General features: G+C 54.6%; 1 protein-coding gene across 4 annotated transcripts in view; it reads left to right on the top strand.

Annotated features, from left to right (window-relative positions):
• CTBP1 (C-terminal binding protein 1) overlaps window positions 1-25,027 on the top strand; it is a 56,650-nt gene that overhangs the window by 8,960 nt on the left and 22,663 nt on the right. For 2 of the 4 annotated variants that reach the window (XM_049886567.1, XM_049886566.1), the window contains exon 2: window positions 18,019-18,173. In XM_049886567.1, coding sequence (XP_049742524.1) covers window positions 18,019-18,173 — 155 coding nt within the window. Of the gene's footprint in view, window positions 1-1,584; window positions 2,010-14,268; window positions 14,467-18,018; window positions 18,174-25,027 lie in introns of those variants that run through there. The other 2 variants (XM_049886569.1, XM_049886568.1) reach the window with 2 other exon arrangements.

Raw genomic sequence — 25,027 nt, 5'->3', positions numbered from 1 at the left:
CAGGAGTGGCCTGGAGGCGGGAAGGGCCAGGTGGTCAGCCACATGGAGACAGTGCTAGAAGTTAGGCGGTTCCGAGCTCAAGGCTGCCAGGGGCATCTGGCCTCCCTGAGCGACAGCCCGTGGGGCCTGCTGCCCTGAGGGTACGAAGCTTGTTGTCGCTTGCCCACCCTCGTCTATTTCTTGATAAATGTACGCCCCACACCCAGTGTTCCCTGTTGTTAATGTCTTATATTAGTGTAGTACAGTTGTCACGACAGATGAGCCAGCACTGGGTCATAATTAACTAGAACGTCAGTTGCCATTGACTAGATTCCAACTCATGGTGACCCAAGTGTGTCAGAACAGCACTGTGGTCCACAGGGTTTTCAGTAGCTGATTTTTTGCAAGTAGATTGCCAGGCCTTTTTTCCAAGGCACCTCTGGGTGTACTAAAACCATCAACCTTTCGGTTAGCAGTTGCCAGTTTGTTTTGGCCACCTAAGACTCTCTTACGAACTAAACAAAACAAAACAAAAACCAAACCCGTTGTGGTGGAGTAGATTCCGTCTCATAGCGACCCTGTGGGACAGAGTGGAACTGCCCTGTAGGGTTTACAGGGAGCACCTGGTGGATGCGAATTGCTGACCTTTTGGTTAGCAATCCTAGCTCTCAACCAGTATGCCAGCAAACCAAACCTATTGCTGTCCAGTGGATTCTGACTTACAGCGACCCTACAGGACAGAGTAGAACTGCCCCATAGGGTTTCCAAGGAGCATCTGGTAAAGTGGAACTGCCGACCTTTTGGTTAGCAATCATAGTTCTTAATCGCCACACCACTAAAGTCTACCCTTTATTCAGATTAATCTGTGTTCCCGAATATCCTTTCCTGAAGTGCAGAGCTGAAGTCGGTCCATTTTGGGTGCGTGTGGTGTTGGTTGCATGGATAGAGCAGAACACACCCCAATTTATGAAGCCTTCCCACTGCTGGGTGCATTTGGTCAGCTCCGGTGAGCCTCGGTGTGGGTTTGTGGGGAGCATGCGCGCATTTGTCTCTGGGGCACCCCGGGGTGGGTGCCGAAGGGGCTTTTCTGCGCAGTGGGTACTGCCAGCCCTCCTCTCCCGCCAGCGCTTGGTATGGCCTTCCTGCGGTGGGTGTGGGCATTTCAGCTGCGTTTTCCCTGCCGCCTTCCGCTCCGCTGCTTACGAGGACCCACGTAAGATGGCATTTGCTACAATGCGGGTGTGAACACGACTGTTGTGAGCAGGGCGCGGCACTGTGGGGAGCGCTGTCTGCCTCCGGAAGCCGTTCACGGCTGCCTGTCTGTAGGTGCCAGGAGGGGCTAGGTGCGGCCGGGCACCCTGCTTCCAGAGCCACCCTCACTCCCGGAGACCCCAGACTCAGACTGTTCATTTGGGAAGGGAAAAGGGGGCTCCGAGGTCCCCGGTGGCCCCTATCCTGAGCGTTCAAGGCCCCGCCCCGCCCCCAGCTCCCCCTCTTCCTGGCTTAGTGTCCTCCCAAGGGGCTAAGCCCCGCCCCTCGGTTCCTGGCCCCGCCCCTGACGTCCGGGCCCTCCCTGCCCACGCCCCCATGAGGCTCAGGCCCTCTTCCTCCCTTGCTCTGCACCCCTACAAGTTGCGGCCCCACCCCGGCCCCCTGTCCTACTCGGCTCCCCCTGCCGCTGTTGAGACTGGGGCTAGCGGAGGTAGTGGGGAAGGCACACCGATCGCGCAGCTGGGGCTCAAAACCAGGAGTCGCAGAGCCCCCACCTTTCCAACCCCCTCCCAGCCTCTCCCCTGCCCCCGTGCTGCCTGCGAGTGGAAAATTCACGGTTTTCACCTTTTCACGTCACGGTGATTCACACCCAGGAGAAGGCGGGTTGCCTGTTTTTCTCACTTCGGAACAAGATTTGTCGGTCAACGCCAAGGGCATGGCGCGATGGATCGTGTGAAGTGCCGGGCCTTGCGTGCTGTGCGGAAGCCCTGCGTCCTTCCCGGCTGGCGGTGCAGAGCCGGCCTCGGCCGTGGGTCCGGGTGGGCATGGGCCCCGGAGCGTGCGGGGTGGGGTGGGCGCAGAGTGGTCACGGGGTGGGGTGGGTGCAGGGTCGGGTGGGTGCGGGCCCCCGAGTGTACAGGGCAGGGTGGGCGCGGAGTGGGCGCGGGGCGGGGCGGGGCGGGGCGGGCTGGGCGCAGGGCGGGGCGGGCTGGGCGCAGGGCGGGCGCGGGGCAGGGAGGGCACTGGCCCCGGTGGGCGCGGCCTGGAGTGCACAGGGTAGGGTAGGCGTGGGGTTGGGTGGGACGAACTCCTGGGTTGTACGGGGCGGGGTGGGTACAGGACGAGGCGCGCACGCGATCTGGGGTGGGCACTGGCTGGCGGGGTTCTTGGCGGCGCCTGGCTTTCTCCCTGTTCTTCCCTGGTCTCGGGTCTGTGCTCCACTGGGGTGCCTGGGCCTTCGCACTGCATCCACAGGCCCCCAGGGCGGGATGACCTGCTCCCTAGGTGACCCCTCGGCTCCCTTTGTAAGCACCTGGGGTCCGAAGAGGAATGTACACGCCTGCGAATTCTCTGGTGGGCTGCCTCCTGGGTGACCCCTTGGGCACATGCAGCCTCTGACATTGGTGCAGCGATGTTGGGGGTGGCTGCTGACTGCAGGGACGTTGCTGGTAGAAATGCCTGATGGTTGTGTGGTTTCAGGCACAAACTCTTGGCGGTTGTGTGGCTTATGGGGCAAAGGCCATGGTGTGGGCTGACTTTGCCAACTCGAGTGCAGGACCCATGCACCAGCTTGCTGGTTTCCCAGACAGGTTTCCAGAGTACTCTGAAAAGCGCTTGCCTACTGTGCCAAGTCTTGGTGAAAATCTCTTCTGCTCTAACCAAATCCCTCAAGAGGGAGCCCCGACACCCCAGGTCGATTCCTTTCAGCATGACCATGCTTTTCAAAGGCCGATAGATGGGGTGGGGGGTGCTGTGGGGTGCCCCCCCCCAATTTCACTTCTCTGTAACTGGCTAGGGCAGGCTGTGCACCAGCCGGTGTAGGCCATGGGGGTCAGTGTGGGCTGAGTGCTGCCTGACTGCTGTCCGGGAGGTCCACCCTGTTGTCCTGCTGGGATTCGCCTGTGACTGCTAGCACCGCCAGCAGCTTCCTCTCAGCCTCAGCTCTGGCTTCTCCTTGGACTCTCCCGGCAGGGGAGAAAACTCAGAAGCCAGAGTCACGCAGGTGGCCAACGCTGGGCCAGACCCCCGTTGCTGTCACACTGGCACAAGTGGCTGGCCTTTGCCAGTGCTGGCTGTTTGTAGGCACTGCTTGGCAGTGGTCCCGGGCTGTGAACCCCCTGTGGCCGGAGTCTTGTCCACGCTGTGTCCTATGCTTCCGAGAAGTCCCACCCTTCTTATCAGCACCCCATTTGACAGGGTTCCTAAGCAAGGAGGCCACAGGGCCGCGATGGGAAGCCCGCCCTTAGATAGTAGGGTGGGGCTTCCTGAGTGTGGTGGGGCCCTGGAAAGTGACACCTTGGGAGTGTCCCCAAGGGTGGATGGAGATCTGTCTCACACAGCAGGGCGGGTACCTAGAGGGCATGGGTGCTCTCCCCGCCCCTCCTCTGTTGCAGCTGCAGCACCCCCCCAGCCAGGTTGAGTCAGCAATCCTTGCTGCCCCATGCTAGAGAGGTTCCTTTTCTCTCTGCCCTTTTATCCCCACTCGTCCGTCAACAGCGATTTTGTGTTCCTGTGGCTCTTGGGTTATTCTGGGGAAAGAAATCATCCACCGGGGCTTCTCTTTACCAAACCCAACCCGTTGCCATCGAGCCAATTCCAACTCATGGCGACCCTACAGGACAGAGTGGAACTGCCCCGTAGGGTTTCCAAGACTAAATTTTTATGAAGGTAGACAGTCACATCCTTTCTCGCGGAGCATCTGGTGGATTTGAACCACAGACCTCTCAGTTAGCAGCTGAGCGCTGAGCCACCTTGCCTCCTGGGCCCCTCTGCTTCCTTTTACCCATCTCAGAAGCCACGGTGGCACCTTCTGGGTTTGCATCCTGAACACTCCGTGTAGCACTAGACTAGATGCTTTGCGTGGTTTTACGGTCTCATTGCTCTTCCTCCTCAGAGCTCCCCACAGCCTGGCAGACATTGGCAGCTCTGTTTACAGGTCCCAAGGGCCTGCGGGACATCATGGGCCAGCGGAGATGGGGGCCAGATCCCACCGACCTGTCTGCAGCACAGGCTCTGGGCTCTGCCCCTCCTGCTCTTGGGTCGGAGGGATGGTGCAGGTCCCTGGGCTACTTTCAGGATGAAGGTGGTAGCATGTTCATACTGTGAGGGCCACACAGACATGCCTTGGGGGCTGAGACAAGACCGTGGACACCTTGCAGGGTGGGCACCAGCTCCACTTCCCTGAAGCCAGGTCCTCTTTGGGCAGGGCCAGCGGGATGCTTCCGGAGACCCGCTTTACCCTGCTGGGGCTCATTTCACTCACACCACTGCCCCAGCAAGCCTGGCTTCTCCCTGCCAGGTTTCTGCGGAGCTCAGATGTGTTGGCCTGTCTGCAGGTGTCCCACAGGTCAGCATGTCCCCACTGAAGCCTGCTGTATCCCTGGGAATCTGCTTGTTCCCTGCTTTAGTGCTTCTCCATGGATGTGCCACCCACCCACCAGTGACCCATGTGGCAGCTGGCTAGCCCCTGGCCTCCTCCCATCATCCCAAAGTCCCTCCTTCACCCGCCAGGCCACCTCTGCTGCCCTGGTGCTCTCTGAGTACAAGCATCAGCTGCCCCAACAGGTCCTCGCGGCCTCTGCGGCCTCCCTCAGGGTGCCACTCTCTCTGATTCCTTCTGTCTTCGTGTTGTGCCTAATGAGCCTTTCTAGAATCCTGGTCTGCTCCTAAGACCTGCTTGGCCCCTAGTGTCCTCAGCGTGAAGACCAGGCTGACATTCAAGCCCCCCCAAGCCCACCCACACAGCTGTGACTGTCTCCTGAGGCACCCTTGGCAGACACAGCATCTGCATCTGCTGCCCCCCAGTCAAGCAGCATGGAAGCGTACCACTGACCACGTTAGACCCCCCAGTCGGGCAGCATGGAAGCGTACCACTGACCGCGTTAGACCGCCCAGTCGGGCAGCATGGAAGCGTACCACTGACTGCGTTAGACCCCCCAGTCGGGCAGCATGGAAGCGTACCACTGACCGCGTTAGACCGCCCAGTCGGGCAGCATGGAAGCGTACCACTGACTGCGTTAGACCCCCCAGTCGGGCAGCATGGAAGCGTACCACTGACCGCGTTAGACCCCCCAGTCGGGCAGCATGGAAGCGTACCACTGACCGCGTTAGACCGCCCAGTCGGGCAGCATGGAAGCGTACCACTGACCGCGTTAGACCCCCCAGTCGGGCAGCATGGAAGCGTACCACTGACCGCGTTAGACCCCCCAGTCGGGCAGCATGGAAGCGTACCACTGACCGCGTTAGACCGCCCAGTCGGGCAGCATGGAAGCGTACCACTGACCGCGTTAGACCCCCCAGTCGGGCAGCATGGAAGCGTACCACTGACCGCGTTAGACCCCCCAGTCGGGCAGCATGGAAGTGTACCACTGACCGCGTTAGACCACCCGTGGGCCTAGGCGTTGGCCAAGCAGCCCATTCCATTTTGGAACCATTTTCACAAAAAACTAGTAGCGTGAACAAGCGCACACGGGGTGAGGCGTGCAGATTGGCCATGGGGACACAGCTGGCTGGCCAGCATGCATGTGGTGCCTGTGTCACCTCTCACTGCCTGTGTCGCCCCTCCGTGTGAGCGGGAGTCTGAGCCACAGCTTCCCAATGTGTCTGGTGGTTCTCGGGGGCCGGCCTCAGCCCTGGGGCCATAGTGGGTGCGCATTGACACCGTGAACCATTAGGGCCATGTGGGGCGTGGGTGGGAGCAGCAGGACAGGACCACAGGAGCAGACACCCTGGTCACCTCCTGGCCACCTAATGCTGTGTCACTAGGTTGTAAGCAGGAAGACCAAGGAAAACCCCAGAACAGCATGGCAGATACCACGTCCACTTCTAGATACATCTGAAAGTGTGCAAACTTAACTTGATGGTGTAGCTCACTCGGGGATGCAGGGCTCAGCTCGGCCCATTGCACGGTGACCAGTGTGGTTCTTACCACAGGATGCCTTCCTCGCCTCTGCTCTTGGGCGCGCCGTTTGTAATTTTAGGCCAGCTCATGATGAGTAGAGAAATGTGAAGAGAGAACGGAACGAATCCGACCTGTGGGGTTTCGAGTCCTATGGGCTGTGTGGCGCTCTTTGTCTGCTGAGTCAGCCATGCAGTGGGAGCAGCAGGCTCTTCCAGAAGCTGGTGGGTGCTGGCCGAGCCCCCATGGCTGACGCCCCACCTGCCAGCTGACACCCCTCCCCCTCACGGCCGGCAGAAGGTTCCAGCACAGGCTTCCTGGCAGTGAGGCCCTGGGGACGCTATGATTTCTGGCTTTCATTTCCCTGTTTGTGACACTTTGCCAACACCTCTTGCCTCCTTGGTGGCATGAGTTTGAGTGAGTTGGTGCCTGCTGCAGGGCAGGTGTGTTGGGTATCCCTTAGTGTGTGCCAAGCATGTTGGGCCAGGCACATGGGGGGCTGCCCTTGGGGCACTTGCAGCGCTGTGGTCCTGGGGCCGGACTGGTCGGCCCCCAGAAGCCCTGCCCCAGCCAGCTGAGACCCGAGGGGCTCTATTCCAGCGTGATCAGCCAAAATGTGATCCACAGGCAGCCTGCCTGGAGCGGCCTGTTTTCCTTGGCAGCAGGCTTGTTGCTCCTGGCCCAGGTACCTTGCACACTAACGATAGACACCCTGTTTGCTCACGCTCATGACGCACACCTTGTAGAGGGCTGGTGAGGGGAAGGTTTGCCCCAGAGCCTGCAGGTGTGGAGCCTCTGGGCCTGGACAAGATGGCTGGCCACGGGATGGACTGGGAGCTTCTGTAGGCCAGGCTCACCAGCCCCTCAGCCCTGCGCCTCGTCTCACCCCCAGCCCTGCCCCGTTGTTCCAGCTTGATGCTCTTAGAACTCAGCAGGCAGGGATCCAGGAGACCCACCAGAGCCTGGTGAGTCCACGTGGACAGATACGCACAGCCTGCAGTGCACTGTAGTTCCAGTACCCAGAAGAGAGGGTCCTGGGAGCCTGGAATGTTCTCTGACATGGTGCCTCATCACAACACAGCCCTCAGCAGGCTTTGGACCCTGGTTTATGGGGGTCCCAAGTGATGTCTTTGTGTTATTGTTTGTCAGGTGTGATTTTTCTGGAATGAAGTTAACTCAATGTCAGTGGTCTGCGATGTAAGGATACTTGATACAGTTTTTCCTGTGTTTTGTGTGTTTTCTTCAGATACACGTAGGTTATGAAACTGAAAAGTATGTGTGACTGTAAGGCTTCACCTACAGGGTGGTTGTGCTGCAGGGACAATGGGTATGACATCCTGTAGGCTCAGAGTCTTGGCTCTCCCTCCCTGACTTGGCCAGTGGGGAGAGAGCCGTGGCTGAGAGCCGTTGAGCCTGGATGCCAGCCTGGTGCCCACAAGCTGGGCCAAGCATTAGCCTAGGTCCTTGGAGCCTTGTGGTCTCCCCATAGCCCAGTGAGGCTTAGCCCCCGCTGCCACCAGACCACCAAAGACCCCAGCCTCAATCAGAGAGCACAGCTCTCTGGCCATTAGGCTGGGAAGGCCCAGGACCGGTGTTAAGGCTGTCGTGGGTCTGGGCCTCATCCTGGCCAGATTCAGGAGTGGCCTGAGGGCAGGGCAGGCAGAGGCCAGGCCTCCACCCACTGCTCTCTCGTGTGGCAAGGACACTGCCACCCAGAGCCCATCTGGCCAGTTCTGTCTATGAGGTGGAGGACATGCCCCCCAGAGCCCACCCCTCCAGTTCTATGAGGTGGAAGACATGCATGCCCCCTGGAGCCCACCCCGCCTGTTCTGTCTATGAGGTGGAGGACATGCCCCCAGAGCCCACCCCACCTGTTCTGTCTCAGAGTGAGGACTCTGTCCCCTAGAGCCCACCGTGTCTGCTCTGTCTTCGGGGTAGAGGACATGTCTCCCTGGAGCCCACCCTGCCTGCTCTATTTCTAGGTGGAGGACATATCTCTGGAGCCCACCGCTGGAGGGCTGTTTCAAGGATACAGGCCTCTGAACGAGGGGATGCTGGGCTGGGCTGTACTTGTCTGTTGGAGCACATGGACAGCCAGTGGCTCCAGGCTCCTGTGCCACAGGGACCGGCTTCTCAAGTCTGGGGCTGCCTTGGCTTCTCAAGTCTGGGGCTGCCTTGTCATGCGTGGTTTTTTTTTTTAACTTTTGTGCTTTAAGTGAAAGTTTACAAACCAAGTCAGTCTCTCATACAAAAACTTATATATATCTTGCCATATACTTCTAGTTGTTCTTGTTATAGAGAGACTATGTACCCCTTCCTTCCACTCTATTTTCATGTCCATTCGGCCAGCTTCTGACCCCATCTACCCTCTAATCTCCTCTCCAGACAGGAGCTACCCACATAGTCTCATGAATCTACTTGATCCAAGAAGCTCACTCCTCACCAATACCATTTTTATCCTACAGTCCCGCTGAATCCCTCTCTAAAGAGTTGGCTTTGGGAATGGTTCCTGTCCCGGGCTAACAGAAGGTGTAGGGACCATGTTTTCTGGGGTCCTCCTAGTCTCATTCAGACCATTAAGCCTGGTCTTTTGACAAGAATTTGAGGTCTGCATCCCACTGCTCTCCTGCTCCCTCAGGGGTTCTCCGTTGTGTTCCCTGTCAGGGCAGTCGTTGGTTGTAGCTGGGCACCATCTGGTTTTTCCAGTCTCAGGCTAATGTAGTGTCTGGTTCATGTGGCCGTTTTTGTCTCTGGGCTCATATTTACCTTGTTTTTTTGGTGGCCTTCATTCTCCTTTTCTCCGAGTGGGTTGAGAACAATTGATGCGTCTTAGATGGCCACTTGCTATCATTTAAGACTCCAGACTCCATTCTCCAAAGTGGGATGCAGAATGTTTTCTTAATAGATTTTATTATGCCAGTTGACTTAGATGTCCCCAGAAATCATGGTCCCCAAACCCTGCTACGCTGGCCTTCAAAGTACTCAGTTTATTCAGGAAACTTCTTTGCTTTTGATGTAGTCAGGTTGTACTGACCTTTCCTGTGTTGTGTGTTGTCTTTCCCTTCTTCTAAAATAGTTCTTATCTACTAATTAGTGAAAACCCCTCCCTCCTTACCTCCCTCCCTCCCCCCTCTCGTAACCATCAAAGAATATTTTCTTTTCTGTTTCAACTATTTTTTGAGTTCTTATCACAGTGGCCTCATACAGTATTTGTCCTTTTGCAGCTAACTAATTTCACTCAGCATAATGCCTCCTAGATTCCTCCATGTTATGAAATGTTTCATGTGTTCATCACTGCTCTTTATTGGCGTGTCGTATTCCATTGTGTGAATATACCAAGTTGATGGGCACCTTGGTTGCTTGTCACACGTGTTTTTAATTCACCATCACGTGGAGCGTCCTGGGTTGACCTGGCGTTACAGAGTGGCTCTCGTGACTTCATGTGAGTCTGTGTGCTCCGGGCAGGATTGGGTGTTTCCATGTGCCCCTCTATCCTCTGTCTCCTGTCACTGCCTCTCTGGGGAGGGGGGGGCATTGGGCACACTTGTTCTGGAGGTTTTTTTTGCATGTTGTTGGTGTCTGCTGTCCCTGTGTGGCTGCAGACCTGTGCATTGGGGATAACTGACATTGGCCAGTGGGGACAGTGCTCAGGGCATCACTGAGGGGAGGACACTAGGCAGGAGGAAGAAATCATTCAGGACGTCAGACAGGGCACGTGTAACGTAAAGTTAATAACTGCGGTGCAAGAGTACCTGAGATACAAGGAGCTCTAAGGTCCCCTTGGGCTGAGGTGAGTCCCTAGAAGGGAGGACTTGGAAGGGCCAACACCTCTCTGTAGGTGTGGTTCAGCCTCCAGACAGCAGAGACGTCCGTAGGTTTGGTCCAGCTGGAGCTGTCTGTGTATGGGCTAGAGCTGTCTGCAGACCCTGAGCAAGCAGGTGGCTTCCCTGAGGCATGCAGGTGGGGAGTGGGATCAGGGTGCGGGAGGGTGTGTGTGTAGGGCACCGGTGGGGCAGGAGGCCTGATCCCGTGACAGGCTGTGGAGGAGCTGCCGCTCAGGGTGTCCCCGTGCAGGGCTCTGGATTCTGGTGGATTCCTAGTGGGGAGGGCTGCAGACAGGTCCAGGCTGCCAGGTGGCAGAGGGATCTCATGCTGGGCCCTTCTTCCAGCATGCCCCCTAGCACCCCCTGCTGACAAGGCCGAGCCTTATGCTGATCCCACAGGAGAGTGGCATACCACTGTATCGTCCTGAAGTCGCTAGTGAAGATGGGTTGGTAGCTGCCTGCAGTGGCAGGGGTGGCTTCATCGGATGATTCCAGTGTGTTTCTCTGTGTCCCTCTGTACTGGCTAGCAGGGCGGAGCCTGCAGCGAGGACAGGAGTCTGTGCTGGTGCCTGCTGCAGGGGCAGCTGCGCGGTGGGTACAAAGGACTTGAGGGTTAGAATGCCCGGACCTTCTGGGAAACGGCACTGCCAGGAGCCCGGAGGCGACTCAAGGGTCCCAAGGGAAGAAGCAGGTGACTGTGGACCAAGGCTGTTGTAGACTCGCAGCTGCAGAACTTTTTCACGCATGGCTTTGGCTGGCTTCGGGCTGCCCTGCCGCTCCTCCAGGCTGGCTCATTGGCTGCCCTGCCGCCCCTCCAGGCTGGCTCATTGGCTGCCCTGCCGCCCCTCCGGGCTGGCTCATTGGCTGCCCTGCCGCCCCTCCAGGCTGGCTTCGGGCTGCCCTGCCGCCCCTCCGGGCTGGCTCATTGGCTGCCCTGCCGCCCCTCCGGGCTGGCTCATTGGCTGCCCTGCCGCCCCTCCAGGCTGGCTTCGGGCTGCCCTGCCGCCCCTCCGGGCTGGCTCATTGGCTGCCCTGCCGCCCCTCCAGGCTGGCTTGCCGCCCCTCCAGGCTGGCTCATTGGCTGCCCTGCCGCCCCTCCGGGCTGGCTCATTGGCTGCCCTGCCGCCCCTCCAGGCTGGCTTCGGGCTGCCCTGCCGCCCCTCCAGGCTGGCTCATTGGCTGCCCTGCCGCCCCTCCAGGCTGGCTCATTGTCCCGCACACGGCCTCCAGAGGCGCCTGGGCTGGGCTCTGCTGGCCTCCTCGCTCAGCGGAGGCTTCTTGAGATGGGGGCTTAGTGGGAATCCATTCATGAAGAAACAGCATGTGCCGGGCTTCCGGCTATAGGACCCGTGTGGCTCTTCCCTGTAGGAATGGCGGGATCAGCCCAAAACAGTACCCACTCAGACTTGGAAAGGGAGTTAGCTGAGAAGGTGCTGTGGATATTTGAGTCACAAGGGCTCTCTAGTCCCCGTGGTGGGTGGTGTCTCCTGTCTATGTCCTCCTCTGGCTACTGTGGAAACTGCCTGGTGTGGGATAGAGGGGGACACAGGCCGTTAGGTGCTGAGCATCTGCTGTTTCTCTGGTACTGGGAAGGGGGCTTCGCATAGTTTCTCTGCAGGCCTCCCAAGAAGCCCGACATGGCCCGGGCCCTCAAGGGCACCCTGTGCTATGCAGGAGGAGGCAGCTTCTCTCTGTGCCTGGGGGGCCAGCATCAGTGTGTGTCCCGGAACGAGCTGTTGTGGCCTGGGGGGGTTCCCATGCAGTAATTGGGTGGGATCAGGTGAGGGCAGGCTTGTCCCTGTGCCCAGCAGTGGGGCTGGGTGGAGTGGATGCGCATAACCGCATCCGTTTCCCATCCCTTTCATATTGGGCATCTGCTCGGGGCACCGAGGGGCGGGCAGTCTCCTTGCACTCAGGCGCACATCCTGTAGGGTGTCAGGAGTGAAGGTGGCCTGGCCGTGGCTGGTAGGCAGGTCCATGTCCCGGGCAGCCTGGCATCCAGCCACGTGTCAGTGTCAACCCCTGTATAGTGTCCTTGTGTAAAATGGTGACCAGCGCGCTCAGGACCGGTCACGAACTCTCCTGGGGGCTGGGTGGTCCTTGTCTGCCCCCAGCCTCTCCCAGCCTACCTGGATCCTATGTCCTCCCTGACGGGCTCGGTCCCTGCAGGACAGTAAGGCCCAGCCCAGGTGCTTCCCAGTGGGCTGGGCATGCATGTGAGAGATGGTGTAGGCCTGTGTCTGTGTGTGCACACACATGTGCATGGGTGTAATCTAGCGTCAGACCTCGTCTCTATCCTTGGGGAACGAAGAGGATCAGGACCAGCACAAAGCTGGTCCCTGTGAGATGGTGACATACCGCCACTCTCCAGCTTCTTCATCACTCCTCACCCCAGCCCTCCTACCTACCCACAGCACCCTCTACTTCTCTGTTGAGTTTAATAATTTGTTGCAGTGGCCACATAGAACTCACAGACCATACTCACAGTTATGTGGCTTGTTAGGGAAGTAACAGGCTACAGCTGAGAATCATGATCAACTAGGAAGTAACAGGATCTAACTCAGGAGACAGGATCAACTTTGTCAATCAGGACAGTTTCCAACCAGGACAGCTCTCACCTCCTCATCTGTGCCCAGAGGCTGACAGCCCTCCTCTCGCCCATGGCCCCCTTTAGCCTCTGTCCTGCTCAGACAAGTGTTAACTATTGGCTCCGCTGACAAGTGCCTGGAGGCACCCCGCTCTGCCAGCAAACCGCCTGCCCGAAAGCGCTCAGCTTTCTCTCTATAGGCTGGCAAGGCCACCTCACAGCCTTGTGCCATTGGTCAACAAGCACCACTGCAGCCGTCTGCTGGTCCCATGGTTCTCGCACTGCTGCCGCCGTTTCTTTGCCACTGGGCTCTGCTGTGCTTGCCGCCGTCTCGTGCCATCTCCGGTGTTACAGCTCATGACCCATATTACAGCTCTTCTAGGAGGTTCCCTTGCTCCCCTGTTGCCTCTCTGAAAAACCTCTTTTGGGTTGGTTGGCTGCTTATGTAAGCAAACTCCTTATCGGTTTCAAGGCATGGCCTTCCCAACCAGGTGACAAACAGACTAATCCCTGCAGGGCCACTTAATCTTATTGGGTGGTTTTGTGTACCCTGTTTGCATAGTGGGATCCCTGGTGGTGCAGTGATTAAGAGCTCGGCTGCTAAGCAGGAGGTCTGCAGTTTGAATCTACCAGCCGCCCCTTGAAAACCTTATGGGGCAGTTCTCCTGTGTCCTACAGGGTTGCTGTGAGTCGGAATTGACTCAGTGGCAGCGGGATTGGTTTGAGTTTTTATTTGCATAGTAAATTGACCAATCCCTGCCAGGTACATAAAGTGGATCAATCACAGGGCAGGTTGCGCCTGACCAATCATTTTTGCAGAATAATAAGCCCAAGGTCAGAAAAGCCATATATAAAGAAAAACCCACTGCAGTGTGTTTTTACTGCAATGGGCAGCACAGAGCCCTTGACATCAGCCCCCGGCCAGGTCCCCAGAGGCCAGTGTCGGTGGGGCGGGCTGCACTGGGGGAGCTGAACAGCGTTTTTGGGAAGGATTGTGTCTAAGTCAGCTGATGGTCAGCTGGGACACTTCCTGCAGGGGCATGGGACCAGCTGCAGAGGGCCTTGGGTGTGTGCCCCCCTGGGGCAGAACCCCTCACTGGCAGCCCTCAGTACCTGAGGTTTGGATGCTAGAAGTCTGTGGCGTCAGGGTCTGCCCCCCACAGCCCTCTCCCCTTGGCGGCCTTGTTAGAACATCCACTCTCCCTGCCAGGCCACAGAGGGGCTCAGGAACCATGTCAGTGATGTCAGATAGGAGCCTCCAGAACCGGTGGTGGGCATGCATGCTCACGGTGTCCTCCTTGGCCCAGGCACAGTGCCAGCCGTGTGCCTCATGTCCTCTACCTCTCGGTTCTTGGACACCAGTGGTGTCTGGGTGGGTGGGGCTGAGAGGCTCATGGCTGGCAGGCAGCTGCCAGCCAGGGACCTGTGGGTGGTCATGGCCTCAAAGGGCAGATGGCAGCCCAGAGGGGCCATTTGTGTTTACATTTATGTGACATTAGGGGCCTCTGAGACTGTGAATCTCGGGTGAGCTTCCCACTCTGTGTGTCACACTGGCCAAGTGCCTGCCGGTCGCTCTGTGCTGTGGCAGAGCCCTGTGTGCCAGGTAGGTCTGCCGCCAGGCAGCCTCAGTCGGTGTGCAGCTGGGGCAGTTGGTGCACGGTGGGAGCAGCCGCGCGCTGGGCAGGGTTGAGGACACACGTCCTGGCGTTTGTTAGTTTTCTTCAGAACCCCAATGGTATTTTAATGTGTCTCTTGTGCTTAATTTTTAGTCAAAGTTTGAACCCGACCCAGGCGTCACTGGTTGCAGCGGATCAGAAGCTTAAGAGCTTTGGTTCGAGACAAATTAAGGACATGGAGATAAGGATCCAGTGACAGGACGCTATTCTGCCTGGGAATTCTGAAGATATAAAGCTTTGGAAAGTCGAATTCATGGTCGTGGAAACCGAGCTCATTTTAGGAAATGTCAGGTTGGTCGGGGCTCCTGGAGTTTGAAATCAGCTTAAGACCAGTCTCTGTGCAAATGCATGAAAGGGAACTGCTTCAGGGAACATGTGCGTTTATTTGTCCTTTGTAGTCCAGACCCTGGGTGGCACAGTTAAGTGCTGGACAACAAGCTGGAAGGTTGGCAGTTCAAACCCACCCAGAGGCACCTTGGAAGACAGGCCTGGTGATCTGCTTCCAAAGGTCACAGCCTTGAAAACCTATGGAGCAGTTGCACACTGCACACATGGGGTCGCCGTGAGTCGAAATCAACTCGATAGCAACTAACAACAAAGTCCAAACGACCCAAACCTTCTTGGAAGAGGCCCTGAGGAGGCGTCCTCCCCTGTTCAGCCACCCTGGTGCGGGGCCTGGGCATGTGGCTCTCTGTTCACTCTCTTTGTGGTCAGCTGGTCAGTAGGTTCCTCTTGTCCTTCCCACCAGTACGTGTGCAGAGGTGTTTGAGTAGATGACTTCCGACAGAGTGACCGTCTCCGGTGTCCCTGCACAGGAAGCTCTGGCCCCTGGCGGGCTGCTCAGCGTCAGCCCATCTGGCTCAGCCCTCAGGCCCCACGGTGCCTTGGTCAGGTGTCTGTGTGATGCTGTCTGCGGTGGGTGTGTTTCTGTCGAGGGCGTCCCGAGAGGGGTGCCGGGCCGGGGTTAGGCCAGGCTGCAAGTGCAGTCAGGTGAGGGTGGGTCCCGGGGGCCACACCGGGCCCCAGGGGAAACCCCCAAATCCACGGCCAGCTGTGCAGGAGGGACCAGACTGCAGGCCAGCGCCATGGTTGTTTTCTTTTCCGTCTGTCAGTGCTCGTAGGTGCTGAGTCCACTGAGTTTGTAAGAACAGCCTGGGTTGTGGTGTGACAGCTGGGACTAACTCCCATGCTGGGCAGTGCTGTCGGGAGGCCTGGCACCTTGCCCAGTATGACCCAGAAGCCCAAGAGGGTGACTCCAAGCCCGCCTGGCACAGCAGAGGCCAGGAGAAGCCTTGGGCGGCTGTTTGGGGACAGGTCTGAGGGGTAGACAAGAGGAGATGGTGGGGGTTTGGCACTAGGCAGCGTGTTCTGGGGCTCCCTCTCCAGTTTAGGCGAGAAGCCGACTTGGGGAGGTTACTGCCAGGCTGCTCTACTGGGACCTCCCAGCCCAGAGCCTGTCCTCCTCCAGGCGTTCTGGTGCCCCGGCATCTGCCCACCCTCTAGCCAGGCCGCTGGACCTGGTTTGCCGCATCCTCACCTGGGCAGTGGTTTTGAACTGTTTGGTCTCAGGGCCTCCTTTCCACGCTTAACAGTGATTGAGGGCCTCAAAGAGCTTTTGCTAATGCGTATTATATCTGTTGATATTTATCTCGTTAGCCTTTAAGACAGGGAGGCTTAAAATACGTATTTATCGCTTCACTGAAAATAGCGAGAATAAACCCCATTCCATGCTAAAATAAAGAACGTTCCTTAATGAAAAATAACTGTTTTCCACATGACAGTCAGTGAGAAGCGTGGCATTGCTTGGCCCGTTTGTAAACCTTCTTACTGCATGGTTTACTAGATGGCGGCTGGGTTCCGTCTGCGGTCAGCTCGTCTGCTGTCACCCCCGGTGGGCTCTGGGGCGCGAGAGGGAAGACCAGCCGTGCAAGTCTTGATCTTGCAGGCCCCCGGGGCAGTCCCGCCTTCACTGCCCTTCGTGGAGGCAGTGGAGGGCCCGGAACGCGTGGCCCCGCAGTAGGCCCCAGAGCCTCCTTGACTCCCGACCCCGCAGCCTCCAGGGTCTTAGAGCAGCTTCCTACCTGCTGGGACTCGAAGTGCATCAGAGTGACAGGCAGGCTTCCCTGCAGTTGCGTGCGCAGCAACCACGTCCTGCACAGCACCCACCTGGCCCTCCTTGCCTTTGACGTGAGGTTTCAGTGAGGTGCGTCCCTGCATTCCTGCACTGAAAAAGGCAGTTGCTTCTCTCCACGGACCCAGCTGGTGGTACCCGTTGCCTTCGAGTCAATTCCAACTCATATCGAGCCTATAGCACAGAGTAGAACTGGCCCATAGAGTTTTTAAGGAACACCTGGTAGATTTGAACTGCTGACCTTTTGCTTAGCAGCTATAGCACTTAACCAGTGCGCCACCAGGGTGCTAGAGGAGTTAATTCCCTTGGGCTGCCCCCACCATCCATTCTCCTTTCTGGCCCTGTGCCGCGCCTTCGACGCACCCCAGGTCAGGATGGGCCAGGGGAGCTGGCACGTCACCCAGGCTCTGTTTCTATCCTGTGCCCCCACTGCCAGGTCCTCCCAGAGTCTTGACGAGCCTCCGGTCTCAGCGCTGCCACTGACCCGCTGAAGTTGTGACCGTGCCTGGCGCCCTCTGCACCCAGCACGTGTTGAGGCTGCAGAAGCCTCCTTTCTCCAGGCAGGCCTGTAAATGAGGGTTAGTTGCTGTCAGCTGCCGTCGAGTCGGTCCCCAACTCTTGGTGACCCCACGCACAGTGAAATGAAATGCTGCTCGGGCCTGCGCCATCCCTGTGATCAGTTGTGGTTCAAACCGTTGTGATCCGTAGGCTTTTCATTGGCTGATTTTCAGAAGTAGATTGCCAGGCCTTTCTTCCTAGTCTGTCTTAGTCTGGAAGCTCCGCTGAAACCTGTTCCACATCACAGCAACACGCAAGGCTCCGCTGATAGACGGGTGGTGGCTGCACGTGAGGTGCACAAACCAAAAACCCAAACCCATTGCCGTTGGGTCTGTTCTGACTCATAGCAACCCTATAGGAGAGAGTAGAACTACCTCATGGGGTTTCCAGGGAGCAGCTGGTGGGTTTGAACTGGCGACCTTTTGGCTAGCAGCTGAGTGCTTAGCTGCTGTTCCACTATGAGGTGCATAGCTGAGTACTGTTGGAAAGGAGGGGATTTTCATCCTCCTTCCTCACCCTGTTGTAGGATGGTGAGAGGTTCTGCCTGTATTTTAGTGTGCCTTAACCTTTTCCTACCTCGTCATTGTCTCTTGTACTTTCTAATCTACACGTGGAAATGGTGCCAGGCATGTGGAAGATGCTAGAACGTGCTTGTTGGTCACTGTCAGGGACTTGGGCAGCTGTGCTGTAGCTAGAGAAGTAACAGGATGTTTTCCTAAAGCCCATCACATTACAGTCCCATCTTTCAGCACCAGTAAGCATGAAGAGCCTACTGCTAGAATAGAGCAAGGGACCACAGCCCCCTTGCCCGACCCTGCCTGTCTGTGGGCTGCATGGCCTCCTCGCCCTGTCCACATCACCGAGCTGCCTCGTGGTCCCCACAGCCCCATGCCCTGTGGGGGTGGCAGTGGTCACCCTCGATCTGTTCCCACTCAGGTGACAGGAAGCTGTAGTATACCTACCAGCTTGCCTTTCCTGCTGATTTGTAATTCACTTTGTGAAATACCCACCTGAGTGGGCGTTTAGAGCAGAATGTCCTCAGGAGGCCAGCTATTGTTAGCCCATGCGGACAGTGGGTGCTAGGTGTAGGTGAGGGTTTAGCTGGGGGAGCAGACTGCTACAGGAGAGCTGAGTGTCCCCTCCTGTCGTTTCAGGCGTCCGACCTCCGATCATGAACGGGCCCCTGCACCCCCGGCCCCTGGTGGCACTGCTCGATGGCCGGGACTGCACGGTGGAGATGCCTATCCTGAAGGACGTCGCCACCGTGGCGTTTTGTGATGCACAGTCCACACAAGAGATTCACGAGAAGGTAACGATGTGGCGCCCCGTGTCCTGGTCGCTTGGACGTTCGTGTGGGGGTGAGGAGGGCTGGACAGGCTGGGAGGGCATGCAGGGCATGTGAAGCGCCGCACCCCTCTTCAGCCTGGGTGTGTAGATGCTTGGAAGTAGGGGCTCAGCCAGCTTCTTGGCCTCTGGCCACAGTCTGCACACCTTTCGGTTCCTGCACTGCAAAGTGCTGCCTGGGAACAAGGACGGGTTCTGTCACCATCACCCTGGCCCCATCAGGAGGCAGAGACTTGGTTTACTTGTCTTCTGTAGCTTCTTGAATCATTTTTCATTATAACAAATTATTTTTTTCCCCAGAAACTGCAACCCTGGGGTATTGGATTATTTCCCTGGATGCCGCAGAGAGCACCGTAGGCTGGCTGTGATGAGCCTGGTCCTCCTTGTTCCCCGTCAGCACTTAAACACCACACGGGGAAGCCTGACACCCTGCCTCCTGGAGCTTGGAGTCAAGTGGTTTGCAGCTTTTGGGCAGCTTTCATGATTTATGAGTTTGCTTAGGAGATTTATAGGGTTTTCCCGTCGATGCAAACTATGTTAACCTGGTTTTCTACTTCCCGTAATGGCAGACGAAGTAGTTCAGAACAATTTTCCCACTGAACAGCCAAGAAAAGTGGTTGAAATTTTTTTTTTTTAAGTCTAAAAAGCAACCAAGAGCTAACAGGATCTAGCTGAGATCAGGAGAGGCTCAGAATCCAGAGGAGTGGAGTGGCCTTGCCTGTTTTGGTCTGGAGGTGTTCATTGTTCTGGAAGAGGTAGCTGAGAGGCTGAGTTGTGCTTTTGGTGGCCTCATGGGGCTGGAGGTTCAAAAGGTGGCGTTTGGGGCCATAGGTGGCTCAGGGTTGAGATCCAGAAGGATGCACCTTGAGAGTGAGGATGAACTGGAACGAAACATGCTCTCACAGGGCGTACTACACAGCTAGTTAACATCTGTGTCAAGCCTTGAACTTGGGTTGTAGGTGACCTTGGATCCCTGTGCCTAGGCAGCTGGCAAAAGCAAATGGAGAGTCCTTTTTGCAGGAAGATAGCATTGGCTTAGGCCTCAAATTCCTTCTGCAAATCATTTTCAAGTACGCTGTCCATCACACAGTTAAGATAATCAGGCAGTCAAGGGGCTATGACGAGTGAAAACGAGCAGAATCAGAAGATGACAGAAGGAGACCCACAGGAACTCAGGTGTTAGAATTGCCAGGCACGGACTGTGGAGCAGTTACTACCATAACCTAAGTTACTGTCATAAGCGAAGAAATCAAAGCCCAATTTGGAAATGTAGACAAGGAACTGATAGCTGCATAAAAGTGACATATCAGATTCGGGAAAAATAGAAAACTTAGAGCTGAGAAATACTAAAGCCGACATTAAGGAAGACTGGATCACAGGGCTTGAAGATGACGTGGTGGTTGGTGAGTTTCCTGGGCTTTCTTTTTGCCTCATGTCCTGGTCCTGAGCTGGAAACCTGGAAATGCCAATAAGTACAGAAAAAAGTCCCAACAAAGCCTGCTCTTTAGCCAGAGGACCAGGAAAGGGCAGCTTAGCAAGACAAAAACTTCCGGACATTTAACTACTCTACTGCAGCCAAACACCACTGGAAACACTGTGAACCCATCCCCACCCTTGACAGCACAGGGCAGAGCGGGGAACCCAGACTTCCACCATCATGAGAGGTGCCCCATCTCCCCACCGGTGTTGTGTCACAGGAGGCCTGGTGGAGACCCCAGAGCTTTCATCGCTGCTGTCCTCTAATGAGGCCCTTCCATGGTGTCAGTGGAGGCCCCATGGGGAGCCTGGACTTTATCCCCACCCAGCAGTACTGCTGGGGTCCTGTCAGAGGAGGCCTGGTGGATAGTCAGGACTTTCACCACTGCCTAGGGGCTATGAGGCCACCTGCTCTGCAGCGTCAGTGGAGACCTCATGGGGAACCAGGACTCCTGTTGCCACAGACCAGTGACAAGGACCACCCGCTCCTCAGATGTTATTGGAGGCCAACGGGGAAACCTAGACTTCTATTTCCACTTGGCAATAATGAGGCGGCATTCCTGCTCTGTGTTTTATTGGCTGTGCAAAGGTATTCTGCTGTGTGGATCATAACAAATCGTGGATAACATTGAGAAGAATGGGAATTCCAGAACGCTAATTGTGCTCATAAGGAACCTGTACTTAAACCAAGAGGCAGTTGTTTGGACAGAGCAAGGGGATACTGTGTGATTTAAAGTCAGGAGAAGTGTGCATCAGGGTTGTATCCTTTCAGCATACTTACCATTCTGTATGTGGAGCAAATAATCTGAGTAACTGGACTATATGAAGAAAAATGTGGTGTCAGGCTTGGAGGAAGACTCATTAACAACCCGTTATGCAGATGACACAACCTTGCTTGCTGAAAGTGAAGAGGACTTGAAGCACTTACTGCTGAAGATCAAAGACCACAGACTTCAGTATGGATTACACCTCAACATAAAGAAAACAGAAATCCTCACAGCTGGACCAATGAGCATCATGATAAACAGAGAAAAGATTGAAGTTGTCAAGGATTTCATTTTACTTGGATCCACAATCAACAGCCACGGACGCAGCAGTCAAGAAATCAAAAGACGCGTTGCATTGGACAAATCTGCTGCAAAGGACCTCTTTAAAGTGTTAAAAAGCAAAGTTGTCACTTTGAGGACTAGGTGCGCCTGACCCAAGCCATGGTATTTTCAGTCTCCTCAAATGCATGCGAAAGCTGGACAATGAATAAGGAAGCCTTAAGAAGAATTGAAGCCTTTGAATTACGGTGTTGGCAAAGAATATTGAATATACCATGGACCACCAGAAGAATGAACAAGTCCGTCTTGGCAGAAGTACAACCAGAATGCTCCTTTAAAGAGAGAGCGGCAACACTTCTTCTCACATACTTCGGACATGTGGTTAGAAGGACCAGTCCCTGGAGAAGGACATCATGCTTGGTAAAGTAGAGGGCCGGTGAAAAGAGGAAGACCCTCAATGAGACAGATTGACAGTAGTGGCTGCACCAATGGGCTCAAGCATAATGATTGTGAGGGTGATGGAGGACTGAGCAGTGTTTCATTCTGTTGTACATAGAGTCACTGTGAGTTGGAACCAACTCAGTGGAACCTGACAACAACAACAACAACATAATCAAGACAAAAGGAACCCTGGTGATACAATGGTTAAGAGCTTGGCTGCAAACCAAAAGGTTGGCAGTTCAGATCCACCAGATGCTCCTTGGAAACCCTGTGGGGCAGTTCTGCTCAGTCCTATGAGTGAGAATCAACTCAATGGCATCGGATTTGGTTTTTTGATTTTGGTTTATAATCAAGACAGGAGGAGCCCCGGTGGTGCAGTAGTTAAGTGGTTGGGCACGCACCAAAAAGTCAGTGGCTTGAACCCACCAGCCACTCTGCAGGAGAAAGACGTGGCAGCCTGCTTTCATAAAGATTACACCCTTGGAAACTCTGTGAGTTGGAATCAACTCGACAGCAAGGCGTTTATAATCAAGACTGTGGTATTAGCAGAAGGATAGATGCACAGATCAAAGAAGAGAACAGAGAACCCAGAAACAGGTGCACTTAAGTATGCCCAGCTGGGTTTTGACAGATGTTTACAAAAACAATTCAGTGGAGGAAAGGTAGGCTTTTCAAGAAATGGTTCTGGATCAGTTGGGCAGGCAGCTAAAAACCAAACCTTAACCTTATACGAAAGTTACTTCAAAATGGGCTGTTGACTTAAGTGTAAAAAGAAAACCGTAGAGTCTTTAGCATAAAGCACAGTAGAAAACCTTTGGATCTAAAGCTAGGCAAAGAGTTCTTAGACATGATTCTAGAAGCACAATTCATAAAAGGAAAAAATCGTTAAATTGGACTTTATCAAAATCAAAAATGTTTGCTCTGCGAAAGACCCCATTAAGAGGGTGAAGAGACAAGCTGTTGATTGGGAGAAAATATCTGGAAACCACATGTCTGACAAAGCACTAGTGTATAGAATCTATAAAGAAGTCTCAAAACTCAACAGGAAAAAGAAGAATAATCCAATTAGAAAATGGGCAAAAGAAGTGAAACATTTCACCAAAGAGAATATACAGATAGCAGATAAGCACATAAAGTGATGTTCAGCATCGTTAGCTATTAGGGAAATGCAGATGAAAACCACAATGAGATATCACCACCCCGTCAGAATGACTCACGAAACAGCAACAACAGCAAGGGTGAGGAGGATGTGGAGAGATGGTCACCCGTGCATTGCGGGGGGGAATGCAAAACGGTGCAGCCACCCTGGAAAAGTTTGTCACTGCTTACAAAATGAAACAGACGACTACCATACGGCCCAGAAATGGCCGTTGTGGACGTTTACCCCAGAGCATGAAAGACACATTTTCACACAAAAAACATACATGAATGTTTATAGCGGCTTTATTTTATGATAGCCCAAACTGGAAACCACCCAGTTGTTCTTCAGCGGGTGAATGGTGAAACAAATTGTCATACATCCGTAACGTGGAATACTCTTCAGCACTAAAAAGGGCTGTCGATACACGGGAATTACGCTGAGTAAAGAAACCAATCTCAAAAGGACATGTAAGGTACGATTCCATTTATATAATGTTCTTGAAACGACAGAGTTACAGAGATGGAGAACAGGGTAGTGGTTCCTGGGGTGCAGGAGGGAAGTGGGTGTGGCTGTGAGAGGGCAACATGCAGACCCTTGTGAAGGATGTCCCACCCCTTGATTTTATCAGTGTCAGTCTCCTGGTTGTGATATCCTGCTACAGTTTTGCAAGATGTTACCATTGGGGGAAGCTGGGTAAAGAGCACATCAGATCTCTGTATTGTTTGCAACAACGTGTGAATCTACAATGATCTCAATGCGAAAAGTTTAATTAAAATAATCACAAATAAGGCAAATATCCTTCATCCCCAGAAGAGCAACAGTAACACCATCTCCCCCCCCCCCCCGCCCCCCAAAAAAGGCAGTGAAATTTGCCAAGAAAACATAGGATAAAAAAGAAGATAACCAGAAACAGGAAAAAGGAAACAAAAGGAGAAAGTCAATTGTCAGAAAAGGAAGCATAAAGGAAACACGTTTTTAGGTATGATTGTTGTTGTTAGGTGCTGTCGAGTCATTTCCCACCCACCGCAACCCTGTGTACAACAGAACGAAACACTGCCCAGTCCTGTGCCATTCTTAGAGTTGTTGCTGCATTTGAGCCCGTTGTTGCAGCCACTGTGTCAATCCATCTTGTTGAGAGCCTTCCTCTTTTTTGCTGACTCTCTGCTTAGCAAGCATGATGCCCTTCTCCAGGGACTGCTCCTTCCTGATAATATGTTCAAAGTATATGATACCCCGCGTGACCATGTCTCGGTTCATACCTGCACTCTGTGACCATATTGGTTCATATCTGTGTTCTGTGACACCTTATGTGACCATGTCTCGGTTCATACCTCTGCACTGTGACACCCTGTGTGACCATGCCTTGGTTCCTATCTGCGCTCTGTGATGCCCCGTGTGACAGTGTCTCAGTTCATACCCGCCTGCACTCTGACACCCCTTGTGACCATGTCTCAGTTCATACCTGCGCTCTCTGACACCCTGTGACCATGTCTTAGTTCATACCTGTGCACTCTGATACCCTGTGTGACCATGCCTCGGTTTGTACCTGCACTCTGTGATGTCCTGTGTGACTATGCCACGGTTCATACCTGCAACCTGTGACACCCCGTGTGACCATCTCAGTTCATACCTGTGCTCTGTGACGCCCTGTGTGACCATGTCTTGGTTCATACCTGCGCTCTGTGACCATGCCTTGGTTCATACCTGTGATCTCTGACACCCCGTGTGACCACGCCTCGGTTCATAGCTGCACTCTGCGACGTCCCATGTGACCATGTCTCAGTTCACACCTGCACTCTGTGACACCTTGTGTGACTGTGTCTTGGTTCAAGTATTCCAGCATGAGCTATCATGAGCAGCCCCCCTGTGAACCTTCCAGGACGTGTCTTTGGGGCACATGTGAATTTGCATTCGACATCTGTTCCTATCTCAGAAAAGGGTATTGCTGGGTCACAGGGTGACTTATGGTTCACTTCAAAAGGTGAGTCAGCTTTTCAAAGTGGTTGCACCACTTTGTACCGTCCCCCCGCCCTCAGCAAGGTTCGGAGTTCCGGGTGCTCCGCATCTTCACCAACACTTGGTGTTTCCTGTCTCTAGCCATTCTGGTGGGTATGGAGCAGAGTCTCTTTATGGTTTTCATTTGCGTTTCTCTGATGGCTAATGAAATGAACACCTTTTTACCTAGGATTTGGCCACTTGGATATTGTGTTTTGCGAAGTGTCTGTTCATGTTTCTGTCCTTTTTCCTAGTGAAACTTAAGCGTTTTTTTTATGTATTTTTGTATATGGGTTTTTTGGTCCAACACACATACTGCGGATATCTTCTCCCACTCTGAGAAGTTTTGTGACTTCTAGAAATTGTATGTATTATGACTGTGGCCTTTAATTTCACATTCCTCCACAATGTCATTTTTGATAGCTGTCTTAGTCACCTAGTGCTGCTGTAACAGAAATACCACAAGTGGATGGCTTTAACAAAGAGAAATTTATTCTCTCACAGTCTAGGAGGCTGCAAGCCCAAATTCAGGGTGTCAGCTCTCGGGGAAGGCTTTCTCTCTCTGTCGGCTCTGGAGGAGGGTCCTTGTCATCAGTCTTCCCTTGGTCTGGGAGCATCTCAGGGCAGGAACCTCAGGTCCAAAAGACGCACTTTGCTCCCGGTGCTTCTTTCTTGGTGGTCTGAGGTCCCCATGTCTGTCTACTCACTTTTTTATATCTC

Source organism: Elephas maximus, chromosome 5 (genome assembly GCF_024166365.1).
Source record: "Elephas maximus indicus isolate mEleMax1 chromosome 5, mEleMax1 primary haplotype, whole genome shotgun sequence".
NCBI classification, from domain to species: domain Eukaryota; kingdom Metazoa; phylum Chordata; class Mammalia; order Proboscidea; family Elephantidae; genus Elephas; species Elephas maximus.
The sequence above is the reverse complement of the archived record's forward strand: the minus strand, read 5'-3'. Positions and strand labels throughout refer to the sequence as shown.